The 17,500-nt window shown below is 49.4% G+C and overlaps 8 protein-coding genes across 10 annotated transcripts in view; 5 read left to right on the top strand and 3 right to left on the bottom strand.

Moving 5' to 3' along the window:
• CNB04870 (hypothetical protein) overlaps positions 1-3,189 on the bottom strand; it is a 5,018-nt gene extending 1,829 nt beyond the window's left edge. The window contains exons 1-5 of one of the 3 annotated variants that reach the window (XM_024656616.1): positions 2,811-3,189; positions 2,663-2,753; positions 2,023-2,302; positions 255-1,065; positions 1-201 (exon numbers count right to left, since the gene is read on the bottom strand). The exon at positions 1-201 is cut by the window's left edge and continues 117 nt beyond it. In XM_024656616.1, coding sequence (XP_024512193.1) covers positions 1-201; positions 255-812 — 759 coding nt within the window. In that variant the 5' untranslated portion in view covers positions 813-1,065; positions 2,023-2,302; positions 2,663-2,753; positions 2,811-3,189. Of the gene's footprint in view, positions 202-254; positions 1,207-2,022; positions 2,303-2,662; positions 2,754-2,810 lie in introns of those variants that run through there. The other 2 variants (XM_024658840.1, XM_024658850.1) reach the window with 2 other exon arrangements.
• A 367-nt stretch (positions 3,190-3,556) lies between these two features.
• Positions 3,557-5,019, bottom strand: CNB04860 (protein hob3, putative). Its single transcript, XM_024656615.1, has 9 exons — positions 4,946-5,019; positions 4,888-4,893; positions 4,706-4,813; positions 4,580-4,641; positions 4,458-4,528; positions 4,337-4,405; positions 4,188-4,283; positions 3,958-4,132; positions 3,557-3,902 (listed from the first exon to the last, which is right to left on the bottom strand). The coding sequence occupies exons 1-9, from the start codon at positions 4,951-4,953 to the stop codon at positions 3,709-3,711; spliced, it is 789 nt and encodes a 262-aa protein (XP_024512192.1). The 5' UTR covers positions 4,954-5,019; the 3' UTR covers positions 3,557-3,708.
• Positions 5,020-5,254: 235 nt separating this feature from the next.
• On the top strand, positions 5,255-6,779 carry CNB04850 (conserved hypothetical protein). The gene is made up of 10 exons (XM_568975.2): positions 5,255-5,369; positions 5,423-5,453; positions 5,535-5,547; positions 5,600-5,694; positions 5,749-5,830; positions 5,892-5,978; positions 6,031-6,099; positions 6,152-6,276; positions 6,324-6,389; positions 6,450-6,779. The coding sequence occupies exons 1-10, from the start codon at positions 5,347-5,349 to the stop codon at positions 6,627-6,629; spliced, it is 771 nt and encodes a 256-aa protein (XP_568975.1). The 5' UTR covers positions 5,255-5,346; the 3' UTR covers positions 6,630-6,779.
• Positions 6,780-7,031: 252 nt separating this feature from the next.
• Positions 7,032-8,331, top strand: CNB04840 (aerobic respiration-related protein, putative). The gene is made up of 5 exons (XM_024656614.1): positions 7,032-7,168; positions 7,219-7,452; positions 7,521-7,847; positions 7,897-8,063; positions 8,121-8,331. The coding sequence occupies exons 1-5, from the start codon at positions 7,121-7,123 to the stop codon at positions 8,221-8,223; spliced, it is 879 nt and encodes a 292-aa protein (XP_024512191.1). The 5' UTR covers positions 7,032-7,120; the 3' UTR covers positions 8,224-8,331.
• Positions 8,332-8,802: 471 nt separating this feature from the next.
• On the top strand, positions 8,803-9,886 carry CNB04830 (hypothetical protein). Its single transcript, XM_024656613.1, has 4 exons — positions 8,803-9,378; positions 9,435-9,482; positions 9,537-9,671; positions 9,747-9,886. Exons 1-4 carry the CDS (start codon positions 9,153-9,155, stop codon positions 9,839-9,841), a joined length of 504 nt encoding a protein of 167 aa, XP_024512190.1. The 5' UTR covers positions 8,803-9,152; the 3' UTR covers positions 9,842-9,886.
• A 691-nt stretch (positions 9,887-10,577) lies between these two features.
• CNB04820 (transcriptional activator, putative) lies at positions 10,578-13,001 on the top strand. Its single transcript, XM_568972.2, has 5 exons — positions 10,578-10,865; positions 10,933-10,965; positions 11,037-11,180; positions 11,239-11,661; positions 11,711-13,001. The coding sequence occupies exons 1-5, from the start codon at positions 10,830-10,832 to the stop codon at positions 12,719-12,721; spliced, it is 1,647 nt and encodes a 548-aa protein (XP_568972.1). The 5' UTR covers positions 10,578-10,829; the 3' UTR covers positions 12,722-13,001.
• Positions 13,001-14,157, bottom strand: CNB04815 (hypothetical protein). Its single transcript, XM_024658829.1, has 3 exons — positions 13,565-14,157; positions 13,228-13,509; positions 13,001-13,175 (listed from the first exon to the last, which is right to left on the bottom strand). Exons 1-3 carry the CDS (start codon positions 13,751-13,753, stop codon positions 13,068-13,070), a joined length of 579 nt encoding a protein of 192 aa, XP_024514240.1. The 5' UTR covers positions 13,754-14,157; the 3' UTR covers positions 13,001-13,067.
• A 226-nt stretch (positions 14,158-14,383) lies between these two features.
• CNB04810 (guanosine-diphosphatase, putative) lies at positions 14,384-16,815 on the top strand. Its single transcript, XM_024656612.1, has 4 exons — positions 14,384-14,858; positions 14,908-15,660; positions 15,716-16,196; positions 16,246-16,815. Exons 1-4 carry the CDS (start codon positions 14,495-14,497, stop codon positions 16,670-16,672), a joined length of 2,025 nt encoding a protein of 674 aa, XP_024512189.1. The 5' UTR covers positions 14,384-14,494; the 3' UTR covers positions 16,673-16,815.
• Positions 16,816-17,500: the final 685 nt, after the last annotated feature.

Raw genomic sequence — 17,500 nt, 5'->3', positions numbered from 1 at the left:
AAACTGAGGAGGGAAACCGGTGAGGGCAACGAAATGAGGGGCAGGGTGTAAGCCATATTGCCCAGTTTGTGCGGCATGGAAAGACAAGTTGCCCTGTCCATGGAAATTGCCTTGAAGTGTAGGATTGAAGTCTTGACGGAAATTGGAGCCAGAATTTTGAGAGATGCGGCTCATGGGACCTTGGCTAGAACGAGGCTGGTACTATGGTGGTTCTAGTCAGCAATTAAACACTACCCAGTCTTCATTATACATACCTCTTTCTTCCTTTCTATTTGCTGCAAGAATATTTCTTGATGAGACATCCAATATTGCCTTTGGTCAGGGTAACCAAAGTATTGAGCACTCTGCTGTAGCGTCTGCCCATGAGGCGGTCGGTGATTCTGTCTCCCAGGCGTACCGTTGGCCTGTACGCCTTGTTGTTGTTGATGACTTTGACTACGGTCTTGCTGGTTACCATAAACTTCGCCGCCTCCAGAATACCCATCAAAATTCATAGGAGCCAAGTGAGGAGAAAGTAATTGGACAGGAGCTCCGTAAGGGTACGTGGCAGGAGGACCCATCTGTCCGCCAAATTGGTCGACGCCTGCAGAGGCGCTATAGTAAGGGTACCCTTGCTGTTCGCCGGCGTACGAATAGGTTAAGCCACGTGCAAACGGAGTTGACACGTTTGGGGAGGTGCTAGTTACAGGACTTTGGGAGTGGGAGGGTGGCTGGGGTTGCTGAATCGAAGCGTAATGGTTTTCCGCAATGTTCATATTAGACATTCGAGAAGCAACGTCGTTGCCGTCGTAATCGGTGCCCTGCGTAGCCATTTCAACCGTTAAAAAAAAAGCCGAGCAAGAAGTTTTTTTGAAGGGTAGGAAGGAATATATGCCGCAAGGTGAAAGGATGAAGGTGATGCGAAGTGATCACAAGGGAAGGAGACGTCAAAGAAGAAGGGCGCGAGAATACCTTCTTGACAAATTATCTTAGTAGATAGGCGGATGATCCACAGAGAGGTGAGCCTTGGGGTTATCTTTGACAAGTATACAGTCGAGTGTATACGAAGAGTAGTGCCGACAAGATCTGGAATATGCGGTGATGCAGGCTATGGTCAGCTTTACAGAAGATCTCGGGGATTCTGACTACACAGCTAGACAAAATACGAATACGGTATGTCTTCTGAGTACGATACAAGGAAACAGAGGTGGCACAGGAAGAGAGAGGATGGTAGGAAGAAGAGAAGAAATGCGAACAGGATGGAAGAAGGGGTGATATGAGTTGTGGATGACTGTATCGCAAAATGAAAAGTTTGGACGGGCGTGCCGCTCGAACTCGCTCTAACGCGTTAGGGTGGGGAAACGCGGAGGGAACCGAGGGGTCTTTGCGTCAGAATTCAGAAAAACACGTTGAGCAAAGGAGGGTTGATCGTCCCATCAAGTGTGGGGGCGTAACAAAACTCGACAGCGCCGATTGCGCTACTCAGAGATGACGCGCCCTTGAGTTTAAGACGCCTTTTCTCACCCTTAGCGTATAAACAGCGGCCATGCAGATTACACTGCTGGCTGGTCTCGGATCTCTCAGCTGATGCTGACATAGACACTGGTCACTGGTTGATAATCGAAAGAGAAACACGCCGGCGTGGCGATCCCCGCCACGTCAATGAAAGGAGGTTCCGCCCCTCTGGGCTCTGGCCACGGACGACTGATATCGACCTGCTTGGCAATGGCGATCAATAAGATGGCACTTGAGAGATCTAAAGGTTGCCAGAGTGCAATCCCTTTGGCACTGACTAAACCCTTGACTCGTAGCAAAGAGTGAAGGTAAGAAGTGAGAGAGAAATGACGCCTCCTGGTCGGGTAATGAGGGACGTTGTAATGATACAGATCTCAAAAGCGAATATCCGGCGGCTGGCCACCGGTCGTGTTGCCTTGACACAGGGTGCTGGCGACAAGATATGAAACCCAAAAAGAAGCCGGGAGAGGAGGGAGAACCCATCACGCCCTATACCACAAAAGCAAGGCTGTAGGCAGAAAGACTCACCAGAGATTTCAAAGAGGCTCTGCTCAATGCTAAAAAGCTTGATGAATCGGAGAGGATACTGATAATATTGAATTGCACCGGGATGGAGTCGATATCTACAGTGCCGGACGATGTGAGGGAGATGCGAAAGGTTACGATGTCGGATACGCGAATGTGTAATAGACTAAGTGCCGATGATTATGGGTGTCGAAAGCTATTCCACAATGTGAGAGAGTCCAAAAGTGCGTATGTACAGTTCGCTTGCCGATTCCTCTTCAAGAGATCAAGTCAAATAAGGTCGCTGAAGATAACCACACAAAGAAGTCATCAGCGACCCTTCTTCTGGGCAATCCGTTTAAATCTCTTGGTAGAGTAGGGTCATACCGGTGGCCCGGTACCCTCGACATGGATTGCAAGCTGACAGTGGCGCTAAATTGCCGGCACGAATTGCGACAGGTAGAAGCCGCGCCCAAATCCCACAGACACAAAAGACACAAGGAACATCAAAATCACAAACCCATTGCCATGTCGCAGGCACGAGGCAAGTGGCTGCGACTGGAACGAGGGCACAGGGTACTCAGGAGACAGACATGTTCTCATCTCCCGATCAAGGGTCGTTGTGTGTATCATGTTGAAACGTTCAGAAAGGATGTTTACTCACATGTTTTTTCGTATACCTATCCCGAAGCTAAAAGTTTTGTACGCTTTGATCGTTGCGGCTTGGTAAGTTAATTGTCAGTCGTCAGTAGAAGCTGGCCCATTTAACATCAGCGCAAGGTCGTGATTGCCAAGACGACAAAGGTACATACTGTTAACTCTTTTTCTGGGTTCTTCCCATAACCGCAATCAGTATCCATCTTGATTTCCATGAAAGGAAGAATCAAAGCGTTCCCCAGCGGATTCCATCGCGCCTGACTTGTATCGTTTTCATTTCCTCCTAGGTCTTATTGTCTTCGTACCTTTTGCTATTTGCTGCCTTTTGTTCGGTGCAGGGAAGAGAATGCTAAGCGGTAACTGATTTTTGGCGCACAGACCATTGCGTTTCATGTGCGATCGGACTGCCGAGACGCGTACAGATGGATATATGTGCCGGCTTTTGTCTTGAGTGATTCAATCAAATGAATGGATTGCTAAACTGCTGGGTACAACCGGGATAGTATATCAGACGTAGAAATGTAGAAGACCAGAAAGATCAAAATCAGTGACGAAGAGGAAGGAACGAAGTTTGACTAGGCTGGGAAGAAAGAAGAGATGCCACAATTTGATCCCGTCCATTAGAAAATCGCATGAACAGTAGCTTGAGCAATGTCAATATATAAAACAGGCAGTAGACAAGCAAATGGCAGCGATTGATCCTTCAAAGTAGCGACCATTTTCTTATCACAAGTAGAACCGGCCTGTGTAGTGTCACTGATACAATAGCCATCCCTTGCGAAAGAAGACAGACGGAGCTCCTGTTGTTGCAACAGGAATGACTCCTAGCCACTCAAACATGATGATCCCGATGATAATCCTAAGTCCTTGATATGCTCCTCAAAGCAGACACCTATGGGTTCTTATTCCACGGGCAACTATCCCTCCAGGCCGAAATACATCACTGCACAATTCGCGGCTTGACAAGTCTTCAGAACCGGTTATTGATATAGTCGTTTTATGACATCCAAATTTACAACAAGGCTCCAATCTAATTGCCAAAAGCCACTTCCCTTACTGCCCATAGATAGCCAGTTCCTTCATTTCTTCCAACACTGTCTCCACCTGAGCGTCGAGCGCGCCGTTCGCATAGTCATCTCGGATACTGTCAGCAAAGTACCTTTGTACGCCTGCAAGTCTTTCGTATCCTTCTTGAGCAAAGTTAAGTTGGCAACGGATCATAGCCTCGAAGGACGGGTCAAGATAGGCTGAAGAGAGGTCAGCATAAATTCAACTCTCTCACAGCCGCAAAACAAGACGCACGGATACGAAGGTCGACCAAGATGGGCAATTCGGTGATAAGCTGGTCATTAAGGATATTGAAGATATCACGAGCCTCGTCGTGCTCGGATTGAGCCCGAGGAAGCTTGGTAGAGTCATCTGATGGCTTTTCTACGAGCTTTCTAACTTTAGCCCTTGCAGCATCATAGTCGCTCATCTACGCATCATGTCATCAGCTACGGTCACAAGCAGCCCGGGCAGCGACGAAGTACCTTGTGAGATCGCTTTGTGATAGCCGCGTCGATATTGGTGTAATAGCTGTTAAGTTTGCCGATTGGGTCAAGGACCGTCGCTCGGAATGGAGCGTCCTGTTCAATTCCATCAGACGTTGCTTGGGATAGTGTAAACAAGATGCACTTACGAGCTCACGACCAACTCCAGCATCAAGTTCGTCGACAGCAGATTTGTACGCATGACCAGCCATAGCACCCTGCGAAATAAGTGTCAGTGAATATCCGTAGCTGAACTCCGGCATAGCTTACATCGCTCGTTCGATCGGCAGAGTAGAATAGAGCAACAGTCTCGGCAATTCTAGACTGGGATGAGGCCATGGCTGTTTCCTATCATCAGCGCAACGCTTTGTTGGCTGAGGAAGCGCACTTACATCGCATGGAGTCAAGGTAAGTCTTTGCTTCTTTTTGAAGGTTCAAGGTTTCCTTCTCCATCCTAAGTTGCTTATCAGCCATCCATGCCCTTCCTTTCGTGCCAAGAAGCTAGTATCCCGACGCACGTCTTGTATCGCCCTTCTTCCTCGGCAAACTCTCGATCTATAGTTCGCTCAACCTGACCGGTCTTCTGCATAATTGACGTTCCCGCCCTAGTGGCGGCCTTCTTAAATCTGTAATATGGTTCTCAGTATCAGTATGCGAGAGGCTGATACGCAGTGATGAGCGTGGGATTGCGTGGACGTACCCTCCCCTGCCAGGTTATTAGCTTCGGGCGACTGCAACTGGAGATCGAATTGACTTACCAAGACATGATTGGGCTACTGCGCTGAATATAAGGCTAGTTAAAAGTTAATGTTATAATGCTTGCAACAGCGAAAGTAAAGTAAGGAGTGTACGGTTAAGAACAGTCCTCCACGTCGGGGCTACTCGTTGCGGGTGGGCGACGACGTCGACGGGGCAGACCGAACTACCGAAGTGAGTATGTTACATAATAGAGGCTGGCCGGGAGAAAAGCCAGAAAAAGGCGTGAGCAGAGAATTGAAGTCGGCGGTCGCCGTACCGATAGGAGCTCGCGCGTCGTCGATGACCTCTCAACGTCAAGCATATAGGGTGTCATTCGAGCTCTTACTCTCAGACTGTCCTCTCCAGAACCTATATCACGGACCTCAACGTCAACCACAGACTATACGAGTGACCGTCCAACATGTCTCGTTCATCTTACGATCGGTGAGTGTATCCCAGTACACCATCCGAGAACTGCATTGACGTCGATGGTTTAGATATCTCACCATCTTCTCTCCTGAAGGAAGGGTGCGTTGCAATTCGCTGTTTGCTGAGCGTGTTGCATAGATTTTTGGAAGGCTAACATGCGAATTGATTGCTACACTATAGCTTTATCAAGTCGGTAAGTGCTTCGTACCGTCCATTGAATTCGCATGTTGCTTACAATTCGACAGAGTATGCTTTCAAGGCCATCTCTTCAGCCGGTATCACTGCTGTGGCCATAAGAGGCAAGGACACCTCCGTGGTCATTACCCAACGGAAAGTCCCTGTGCGTGGAACATGTTCTGGAGAAAATGAGAGCATGCTAATATGACGATTACAGGACAAGCTCCTCGACCCGGAGACCATCACCCACCTGTTTCAAATCACCCCTACTATTGGATGTGTAGTGACCGGCTTGATCGGTATGTTGAACATTAGCAAAAGAATGGGATGGGGGGGACAGGAGCTGATATTATGAGGTAGCCGACGCGCGGGCGCAAGTGCAGCGAACACGATCAGAGGCTGCTCAGTTTAGGTATAAATACGGTTATGAGATTACTCCCGAATCTCGTAAGCCAGGCAGTGTACATCAGAGCTGACTCTGTTGCTAATATGAATGTAGTCGCGAAGCGTATGGCTAACATCAACCAAGTTTACACCCAACGAGCTGGCATGCGACCCCTCGGTATTTGTACGTCTTGCGAGTCTTGTTGCTGGGAATATCAACTGAATTGTCCATGAAGCTATGATTTTGATTGGTCCCGATGACGAAAGAGGACCTCAACTGTTTAAACTTGATCCTGCGGGATATTTTACTGGCTACAAGGCCACTTCTTCAGGACAGAAGCAGACTGAAGCCGCCAACTATGTATGTCGTTTGCTAGTGTTTCCTCTAAATTTCCTAATGCGATGTAGCTCGAGAAACGATGGAAGACTTTGGAAGCTGAGAAGAAGGATTTGGATCGAGCAGGTGTGATTGAGGTTAGTGGACATTCCTTGAAGTACCTCCTGCCTTCTTTACTGATTCAGTCTTATTATTAGATGGCTATTGAATGTCTCTCGTCAATTTGCGCAACGGATTTCAAGGCGTCTGAAATTGAAATTGGTATTTCCTCATTGTCACCGGATGAGAAGCACATTGAAGGACAGGATGGAAGGTTTAGGCAGATGGACGAGCGGGAGAGAGATGAGTGGTTGATTAGAGTTGGAGAGAAGGACTAGAAGGTTATAAATGGTCGCGGCTATGCATTTGTATACAAACTGCTTTGGGGGATAAACATAGTAGTCTCCTTCATTCATGTGTTGTATTCTCGCAGAAGATAAATAGCAATTCCTTTCAAACATCGAACCTTACCACACTTGTTTACGTATGCACGAAGGTTGTGAACAACTATTATGCTATACATCCATTAAAGACCCAACGCTTTGCAGCAACCGATCCATCAAAGCATCATCCTCCAGTCGGATATGCATGCTAATTAAGCTGCAAATCGGCTGCATGGGCCAATTCCGAAGAATGGATTTATCACGTCGCCGGGCGTTCAACAGGTTCGGAATTGTCCGCATCGGCTCATTATTTATATTATGGTCATCAAAAGTTGTCTTCTTTCGTTCCTCCTCCAAGAACATCTCCGTTTATTCAGACTATTGATACGTATCATCTTCAACCGACGATCTCTGTAGGAATCTTGTAACAGTTAGAATACGACGACATGGCTTCATTGACAGGATTCTCTATTCGTGCGGCGGTCGGTGCATTCGTAAGTTAACTCGTCGCCTAGGTCATCATATGGCTGACTCTCTCTATCAGTCTTGCCCAACATGCACCTCTCGCTTCATCCAGCCACGGTCCAGCTTTTTGCGATCCATCAGACAATATTCTACTCCCCCTCCCCCTAAATTTGCTGCTTCAGCAGTTGCAGGCGGTGCTAAGCCTCGAGTAACTGCTGAAGAAGCTCGTCGCGCGGTTGAGGCTGCTCGGCAAAGAATGTACAAGGAGAGGGCAAACAAGAATAGAAGTATCCTGTTATACTCTGCTGGTAGTGTGAGTAAATAATTTATCCCCAATGCTTGTACACAGCGGCGTGTAAACTGACTCAGCGTACTGATCAGCTGTTCCTTGCCCTCGGTATCACCTACGCCGCCGTTCCCCTTTACCGAGCTTTCTGCTCAGCCACTGGTTTCGCTGGCACTCCCATGACCGATACCTCACGATTCACCCCTGATCGTCTCTATGTTACCCCCGAAACTGAAGGTCGTAAGCGTATAACGGTACACTTTCAATCATCAAGCGCAGAATCTTTACCGTGGAAATTTGAGCCCGTGACCAAAAGTGTGAGGGTGCTGCCTGGTGAAACGGCATTGGCGTTCTACACAGCAAAGAACTACGGTGACAAGGATTTGATTGGTATTGCTACCTACAACATCACTCCTGACAAGGTAAATTGGTCTTTGGGATAAGTGGGTCGCATAGCTAACTCGGTACCAGATCGCCCCTTACTTCGCCAAAGTCGAATGTTTCTGCTTCGAAGAGCAAAAGATCCGAGCGGGTGAAGAAGTGGATTTGCCAGTATTTTTCTTCATCGACCGTGATATCGTCGAGGAGCCTCAGTTGGACAATTTGGACGATGTGGTTTTGAACTATACCTTCTTCCGGTGGGCCTTGTTCTTATTTTTGCGTCGTGCTATCCACTTATCTCGACTTCATCACAGTGCTCGAAGGAATGACATGGGCCACGCCGTTCCAGACGCTCCGGAGGATGTCATCCAAAAATCCCAAGGTTTTGAGAATTACGAGCTTGCGAAGAAGGCATAGAGATCTTTGTCTGAGGCATTGGTGGAAACGGTTGAAAGCATTATCTATTGCATCAGGCATATAGCATCGGGGTCGACTGTGCATTGGATCACTCCTCTTGATTTTTCAGATTGTTCCACTAATATGACATTCATTGCTATCATTACCAACGTCAAGATACCTCTTGTCGGCCTGTCAATAATCAGTAAGTCTACTTGTGCTACCTGCATCGGGAATCTATCTTTGCCAGAATCGTAGAATCTACTTTCCCCATTCACCGGAATCAAATTTCCAGATATACTTGGTAAAAACTGCTGTCTGAAATGTCCTGTGGGATTTTTTGATCTCTATAGGCCATCGCCAGGGCATAGATATAATCGGGTGGTATCTCACACCAGATTAGGGCACTGAAGTATAAACAATAATAGGTCTGTGTCGACGAGAACGGCGGAACTGTTCGTTGACTAAAAGTTCATTTCTTCGCTCAAATAACTAATATTTTGCGTGATGTGTGAGCGGAAGCAAACTGGACAAAAACATGCTTTTCCTGCTGAGAGCCCCCATCATCTGCGGGCCTCCATCATGATCCACAATCCATGACTGACCTCGGGGAAAGGAGCTCGGCGTCGGCATTTCTTCTTCAGCATGTTTCAGGAGCTCTTCAATAGTTCTTTAGCCACCTGCACAGTATTCCATCATACCTGATACGCTGACTTAATCACGACAGGAAGCAACGTCATCATCAGACTGTCCCTCTTCCATTTACCAAAAGATAGATTAAACGCCGCAGTGGAGGTCCTCCAGAGAACGAAGAGTGTCGCCAATGATCGAGTGACCGAACCATCGACAGCAAGATGTATAAATACCCACGAACGCCTCACATCTTCTACTCACTCCCAACACAACCTCTACAGCTTCTATAGAAATCTCCAGTCAAAAGCTCAACAAGCATGACCACTCTTCCTCCTCCCCGACAAATCATCGTAGCTCATGGTGCCAACGGCGAGCCTCACATTATTGACGAAAAGATCCATTATCCAGCCGATTCCCCTTTCCAGGCAGCTGTCGGTTTCCTCCAACCAGAGCTCGTGGGGAAGCCGGACAAAGCTATCGAATGGGCTAGTATCAAGCCTACGAAGGTCTCCAACGATGACGCTATTTCCTTGCGATGGCTCGGTAAGTCGACGCTATGTCCTCTGTTGCAGTTGATACTTGAGCTAACTTATGTACAGATTTTCCTCCAGGCTTTAAAAGCGACGTTCACTTCACTCAAACCATTGGTGAGTGTGATCTGACTCCTATTAGATATTGCAAGCTCAAAGTTTCTCAATTAGATTATCTCATCGTCGTCCATGGTGAACTTGAAATGATCCTTCACGACGGTTCTTCGAAGACTGTCCGAGCAGGCGATGCCATTGTACAGATCGGCAATATTCATGGTTGGAACAACAACACCACCGACTGGGCTAGTGAGTCTCCTTGTGCATCGATATAGGTGATAAATAGAGGATAAGGGTGCAAAATACTGATGGTCTATATCTCAGGGTTCGCTATTGTTGTCGTCCCCTCTGAGCCTGTCAAGGTCAACGGTCGTGGCTTGGAAGAACCTCCCTTCAACGCTTATCACGCCCAGTTCTAACTTTTGAGGAGATCCATTAGCCCACCGTATATATATGTAACTGCTATGTTTCCGCATATACTTATCATTGCCCAAGATTCAGCAATTTAAGTCCTAACCGCTTAGTATGATAAGCGATGTACCTAGGCGATCTGTGCTTCATCTTGTGAATAATTTGAAAGGTTTTACATCTAAGGATACGTGTGGCTAACAACAACGATATATGATGTTTCATGACAAGTAAATCAACAAAATATAAGGTTACACTGAGCTGACAACTATTGTATTCATCCGCCAAACAACGGAAACAAGCATGAACCCGATATGTACAAAGAAACTAAATGATTTTTATGTCGTGCTCTTGCTGCGCTGTCGTCGTACTCTAGAGTTGTTGTAAATAATTAACTCTATTATCTGCAAAACTTGAATCTGGGTCGTCTCTTCTTGACCGCTCCCAAACGGAAGTGCCACTGTAGGAAGCATAGATTCACTTGGAGAATGTCCGAAGCTACGTATAAGGGCCGACTTGATATAAATGTCCATGCTCAAGGTAGAAGCGAAGGAAAGCTGGCGAATACAAGAAGCATTACCAAATTGTTAAGAGTTAATCTAATCGGCAATACCACTTCGGACGTGGCCGATTAGAAAAAGCGCCGGTGGCTATTTTGAGCCGGGGCCCACCGCCTCCGGAATCGATCCCTGCCCTGACAGGCATCTTCTGCTGTAGAGCATTGACTGTGCAACTCGCGAAATATTGACATCTTTTTTCCCATCCATTCTCGTCATTTGCCGTACAGATAAATGATCTGCTGTCAGAGGCACCTCCAGTGAGAGACAACATATACCTCATCTCAAGCGGCCATACAAGTATCTTTCATTTCGGCGCCACAGCACGCATCTTCGGCGAAAGACGGACACAGGCCGACAAAAGAGATCTAACCCTTCATCTTATTCTCCTTTCACCTTACTTCGAATACCTCACATCATACACAAGCATACGAGACAGGTTATGGGAAGGAAAAAGATTGAAATTCGCCCGCTCACTGTACGTTTTCTGCCGAAGAGCAGAACTTGCGCCTAAGAAAAAAAAGGGGCTAATAGGTCATCCTCAGGACGAGCGTAACAGAAATGTTACCTTTCTCAAGGTTGGTCCACCATTCAAACATGGACTATCATCATCCGTAATGCTCCAGAGTATATACTGACCGCGAAATAGAGGAAAGCAGGTTTGATGAAGAAGGCCTGGGAATTATCGGTACTTTGTGCCGCAGATGTGTCGATCATCATATTTTCTGCGGCCGGCAAGGCGTTCGAATTCTCAAGCAAGGAGCTGGATAGTGAGATAGACAGGTATCACGATGTAAGCTACCAGAGGATATCGTTTCGTTGGGTGAGAAAGGAGGCTGATGAGATAATAGTATGAAGGGATGATTGAGAGGAGACGGGCGGCAGAGTTTGCAGCAATGGCGCTGGCGGGAGAGGATGATGATGATGATGAAGATGATGATACTTCAAGGAGAGGCTCTGCGTCCAAAAGCAAGGCGGCGGCTGCGGCAAACGGCAACCCTCCTCCTACTAGGAGTCTCAAAGGGAAGGAAACGTTCAAGCACCGAACAGTACGGCCAGGTGAAGACAGGAAGAGGAAAAGACAGGACAAGAAACAGCGACGTAAAAGTGAACCAAGCGAGAAGAGGAGTTTCATCGATGAGATCATGAGTGGAGGCGAGTCTGATAGTGAAGAAGAAGAGAAGCCCAGACGACGGTCAAATGCAGAACATGGGAATGGGAAGCGTATGAGTAGTTTGAGGGAAGAGGACGAGTTGGCTGATGACGTGCCCCACGTAAGTGTGCTCTGATGTATAACATTCATAGTTCTGACTTTATCTTCAGGCATCAAGACAATCTCTCGATGGATTACAATACGCACTCAGTATGCACGCCTCTCAACCATCATTCGAACGCTTTGCATCTCGTCATCGATCTCCTCACGCCGAATTTCTAGCTCCTGCCGCTTCATCCTCCCAAACACCGCTTACAACTCCCACAATCCATCGTCACCCATCAGACACCATTCCATACCCAATGACCAACTCTCTTGCCGCTGCTCCGATGCAAGCATCTTTAGGTGTCCCACAGCTCGGTGTTCATCCTTCCTATCCTCACAATCCTAACGGTCATCCCGGTTATCTTGGTTACCCCAAGTCTCTTTTGGGGATGCAAGCGTCATATCTACCTCGTCAACCATTTGCTGACGCACCTCAGCCTTCACCATACTACGGTGCTCAGGGCCCAGGGTCTCATCCCGGTGGGCCTCCTCAACCCGGCCTTCCAACGCAGATGCCTGGGGGACAGCCTATTCAATGGGATCAAAATCTCCTCGCTCGTTATGCCGAGTTCCAACTCCAGCAGAATCACCAGCGTCAGCAACGCATACTCTTAGAGAGACAACGACAACAACTGGCAGAGCTGGGTGTACCTCTTGACGAGAAGAATTTGTTGGACGAGATCTTTGGAGGGGTAGGAGCCAGCCGGTCGGTGAGTGGAGGTGCAGATCCAAGTGGGGCAGGTCCGGGGTCAGCGCTTCTTACCGGACTTGGCAATACTGCCTCTGAAGGGAGAGAAGAAGGGAATAGCCTAGAGTTCATCTGGCCATTGGGTAATAATGCCGCTGCTGCTGCGCCAATTAGCGATGAAGATCGAAACGACGTTTCTTCCCGTTCTGTTATTTCTGCTGGCCATCATCAGGCGGCTTATGGATATGGAAAGCCGCATGTTCAGCAGCAAAAGACGGGTTGGGGGTTTGATGGGGCCGGCTTTGAATCAATGGAGGAAGTGGCCAGCGGGAGTGGAGTGGGTTTACCAAGTCCTGTTTCAGCAGGTGCTGGCGGGGGCAGGAAGTAGATGAGGCGACGATGATCGAGAAGGCAAGAATCTAATCATGCGTTTGATATGGTATGGCCGTCGCATACTAGAAAATTTCTTCTAATTCACTGAAAAAAATAGCTTGCGTCGAAAGAAGCGCTTTTGTAACTAGTCAGTCTGCCTTTTACCAACAGTTTCTTTTTCACTCGATTCGTTTTCCGTTTCTCGTTGGAATTAGGACTAAAATCAGAGCTCCTTTTACGGCAGTGTAGCGTCCTTATATCATGTATTCTGCTTGTATCTTTGATCTGTGCATGCGAAGATAAAATTGTCAAATGTACAAGGTGGATTGCAGATGTGGTGCTGAGGGAACTTGAGGGTTCGTTCAGTATGGTCGGCTGAACACGAGGACCACATCATCCTCGTCGTCGCTGTCCTCCCCTTCCGTCGAGCTTTCACGGTCATCTTCAGAGTCGTCTTTGATCGAAGAGGACTATCTAAAAAGTAAGTGATTCCATATACTACTAATGCATCACAAAACTCGCCTTGTTGTTCATATAATGACATGCAAAGTGATACGCGTCTCTCTGCATATCCTCCACTGATTTGGAATCTAGACTTTTTCCACTGATAGATACCCCCGACATGGTCTTATACAGTCCCATGGCCCGTCTGAGGGTGACGATTCTTCGTTCGGGAGTTGGTGGTGATGGAGTTTGGAGTGGGAGTACCGATAATGGGATGCCGTCAAAGTGGGTGATGGAGCGTTTACGTTTTCCTTTCAACGTGTGGGGCATGAGAGAGGATAGAGTAGGCAGACGATTGGGCTAAGGACTCTTTGTTAGAATGCCCCTCGAGCAACCGGGGGCGGAACAAACGTACGGCCGATGAAGAAGGCGTTTCGGTGCACATTGATTTCCGGCATTCTGATAATAGAAAAGTGACAACCTTGATCAAAGCCGGTCGAGATGTTTGAATGATCGTGAGGATATGGATAAGCTGGCTTGTTGTAGATGGCAAATGTATAGCGTGCGACGATGAGGCCAGGAAAGACGATGTACTAGCAGACATGGTCAAGTGCGTGGGTGAAATTTCGTGAGGCGTGTGAGTATCATCAACTGTCAGTGTAGATATATACAGCCAAAGTCATGCACATTCATAATAACCCAAGCCATTTCGGATACATGTTTACAGCAAGTTGAGTGGATGATGAGTAGCAAGTGAAGGGTGTTTTCCTTCAAATGATCAATCAATTCATGAATCAGCTTCGCATGCTCGTCCGCCTGTCGTGGCGGATAACGGCGGCTGTGCCGATGCCCGACGGGATATTCTTTTCTGATGAAATGTTGCTCCAACGACCGCAATAGTTGAATAATTGTTGCAAGATCATGACGCGCTCACTGCACGCCTCGACGAAGAGATACCGATACCCAATCAAAGGCTGCAGATCTTGTGAAAAGGGAAACAGAACTTGTTGGGAATTCGGTTGCGAGACTTTTTACAACTTTTATATTTTTTTACCTGCCGCCAGAGCAACAAGCGCAGCTCGGAGATCGCGACAAAGTTTCGCCAGGCACAGGGCTTAACATTGGGGACCCGCCAAAACAGCAAGCGGCAAGACTTAATTACCACTTCAGGAAGTTATTTACCTGTATTTAATAATGCGTACCCGTTTTTTTAAGGTTTGAGCATTCGTTTACCGTCTCGGCACTCTTTCACGCATATCAAAGATCCGCCACTATCCCCTTTGTAAACTTTCAACTTTGATTCCTCATTTTCACTTCCTTTTCCCTCAAGTATATCAACAGGTGTATGCCTGCACACTCCTTCGCTCCTTCCACCGATACTACTGCTTTCCCTTCCTCCATCGAGACATCATCCACATCAGGCTCTCTACCTTTTCCTCTCTTGTCGTCGCTGAGACACCGGCCGTCAGGTAGGATCCCGAAAACAGCAGCTTCACCAAAATCTCCCACCACGAGCGCCATGTTCTCCACGCGCAAGTACACGCCTTTACCCACGAGTGCCAACGGCCCTGCAAGGAAACGCGCCGGTGCCGGTGTGACGACATGGAAGCGATGGGCTTTACTCGTCACGATCGGCGTGGCCGTGATCTTCTTGGTATTTAACCGCGCTAGTGGCGGATCTGACGATCAGCAGATCTACAATGAAGACAGTGAGCCAAGCCATCGCCGATGACTTGCTGAATTGCTGATTTGTAACAGACACCTACACACCCTCGCTGGACGAGGATGTCGTGGGAGGGGGCGACCCGATTGACTACAGCTCTCCTCCCTTCCGTCCTGAAGACTCTGATGTGGCTCAGCCATTGGACCATGAAGGCGACGGCGGAGATGAGGGCATGGACGGTAGCCTCGACACGCTTCCCGTTGGCGACGGCGGCGACGACAACGACGACAACACTTCCAACCCGCATGACCCTACTTCCAGCGAAGCGCAGGATGCTTCTGAAGCCGAGGCCGACTTTTCCGAGTCCGCGTCCGAGGTGGAGTCTCCTTTCCCTGGATCGTTTGAGCAAGACCCCGACCCGGCTTCGACCACGGCCTGTACCGAGCCCGTGTCGTCTGACAAGCCTCTTGTGCAGTACGCGCTCACGATCGACGCTGGTTCCACCGGTTCAAGGATCCATGTGTACAAATTCAACAACTGCGGGCCTTCGCCCCAGCTCGAGTACGAGACGTTTATGGCCGTCAAGCCGGGACTTTCGGCCTATGCCCGTGACCCGACTGCTGCCGCTGCTTCGCTTGACCCCTTGCTCGAGGAGGCTTACAGGGTCGTTCCCGAGAGCTTGCGAAAGTGTACACCGGTCGAGGTCAAGGCGACGGCCGGTCTGAGGTTGCTCGGCCAGCAGGAAAGTGTGGCTATCCTGGATGAGGTCAGGAACAGGCTGGAGACCAACTGGGACTTTACGGTCGGTGGCGAGAAGGCTGTCGAGATTATGGACGGCAAGGATGAAGGCGAGTTGTTTATCCTGATTGATGACAGGGGGAGAATTGACGTTGCGTTATCTAGGTGTCTACGCGTGGATCACTGCCAACTATCTGCTCAACAAGATTGGTGAAGGCGCGGAATCTGACGACACGCTTGCCGTCATGGACCTCGGCGGTGCATCCACCCAAATCGTCTTTGAGCCCAAGTTTGCGGCGGACTCTGAGCAGGCGCTGGCCGAGGGCGAGCACAAGTACGAACTGACCTTTGGCGGCAAGGACTTTACGCTCTACCAGCACTCTTACCTCGGCTATGGTCTCATGCGCGCGAGGCGTAGTGTGCACAACCTCGTCGCGTTCACGTGGAGCTTTGGGCAGGGTGAAGTCGAGTGGGAGAACTTGAGCGAGGAGGTAGAGGTGCCGAACCCTTGTTTGTCAAAAGGTACCACGCGGAGAGTCGCGCTTGATCCCCCTGGGCGGCAGACGGTGAACGTTACGATGCACGGTGGGAACGGGAATTTTGAGGCGTGCAACAGGGTCGTCGAGTTGGTCATGGCCAAGGATGCGTAGGTTGTGTTGTATATATAATAAACAAAAACTGACTTGTGTGAATAGTATTTGTGAAGTCAAACCTTGCTCTTTCAACGGTGTCTACCAACCGTCGCTTCTCGACACATTCCCCCGTGGGCAACTGCTCGCCCTTTCCTACTTTACGGACCGCATCAAGCCTCTTCTCCCTTCTTCCACCACCTCGACCCTCTCCATCTCTGAGCTGACGTCCATGGCCAAGGACGTGTGCGCCGGTCCTGAAGTCTGGGCCGAGCGGTGGGGCAGCGACGCGGCGGCGATGGAAGAGCTTGCCGGCAGGCCCGAGTACTGCCTCGATTTGACGTTTATGAACGCCTTGCTCGGTCTCGGCTACGAGCTTTCGCCCGAGAGGGAGTTGATGGTGGAGAAGCAGTTGAGGGGTGTAGAGCTTGGCTGGGCGCTGGGTGCGGGTCTGGCGTTGGTGGAGAAGGCAGAGTTGACGTGTACTGCGTAAAAGGTGGAGTTTTTTTTTTCAACGAGGGGTGATATAGAAGGGAGGAGATATAGAGGGGATAGAGTGGATGGGAAAAAGGTCAGATGTGGGCCCACAGTCTTTTGTAAAAAGCAGTTTAGGTTTAGATAATGCAATCCCTTGACATCTCGTAGCTTGTACATTGGTTCCTTTACTGCGCGACTCGTGTAAATTGCTACAAGGAAACGACCATCTACCCAAGACGGATACCCAAAGCCAGCCCGGCGAGGAAGCTCGCTCGCTCTGCAACCAGTCAGCGCGTGGAACTATCACCGGGGAAACGACGTACGCTGAAAGTCGGCGGTCAAAAAGTCGACGAGCCTGGCCCAGAGACGCCCGACAGTGGGGCCCTTGTAGCCTCCGGTAGGCGTCTTGGTGCCAAAGGCCGAATCGTATCGCGCGCCGATCCTGGCCCAGTCGACCTGGACATACGACTTGGTGGAGAGGTACTGATCCGCACCGTGTCAGCTGGGCAGCACGCGTGGACGACGGACCCGGGTTACCTGCAGGAAGACAAAGGCGCCGCCGAGCAAGAACGCGAGCGCCTTTGCGCCCTTTTTGATAAAGACGCCGGCGCAGATGCCGCAGACGGCGCCGAAGCTGAGCTGGTAGGCGCTGACGACGCTCCTGGGCTGGGTGGGTGCGCGCGGGGTGCGTGGCTCGCCGGCGACGGGGGGGGCGTTGGCGATGCCGGCGGAGGTGGCGCTCGTGCAGTGGGCGCGGCGGGGGGCGAGGGCGAAGGCGAGGGTGGTGAGGGTGAGGGAGGCGGCGATGCCGAGGCCGAGGGGGGAGGGGCGGGGGAGGGGGCGG

The sequence above is a fragment of the Cryptococcus neoformans genome (genome assembly GCF_000091045.1).
Source record: "Cryptococcus neoformans var. neoformans JEC21 chromosome 2 sequence".
In the NCBI taxonomy this organism is placed as follows: domain Eukaryota; kingdom Fungi; phylum Basidiomycota; class Tremellomycetes; order Tremellales; family Cryptococcaceae; genus Cryptococcus; species Cryptococcus deneoformans.
This window is presented reverse-complemented; position numbering and strand designations above follow the sequence as displayed.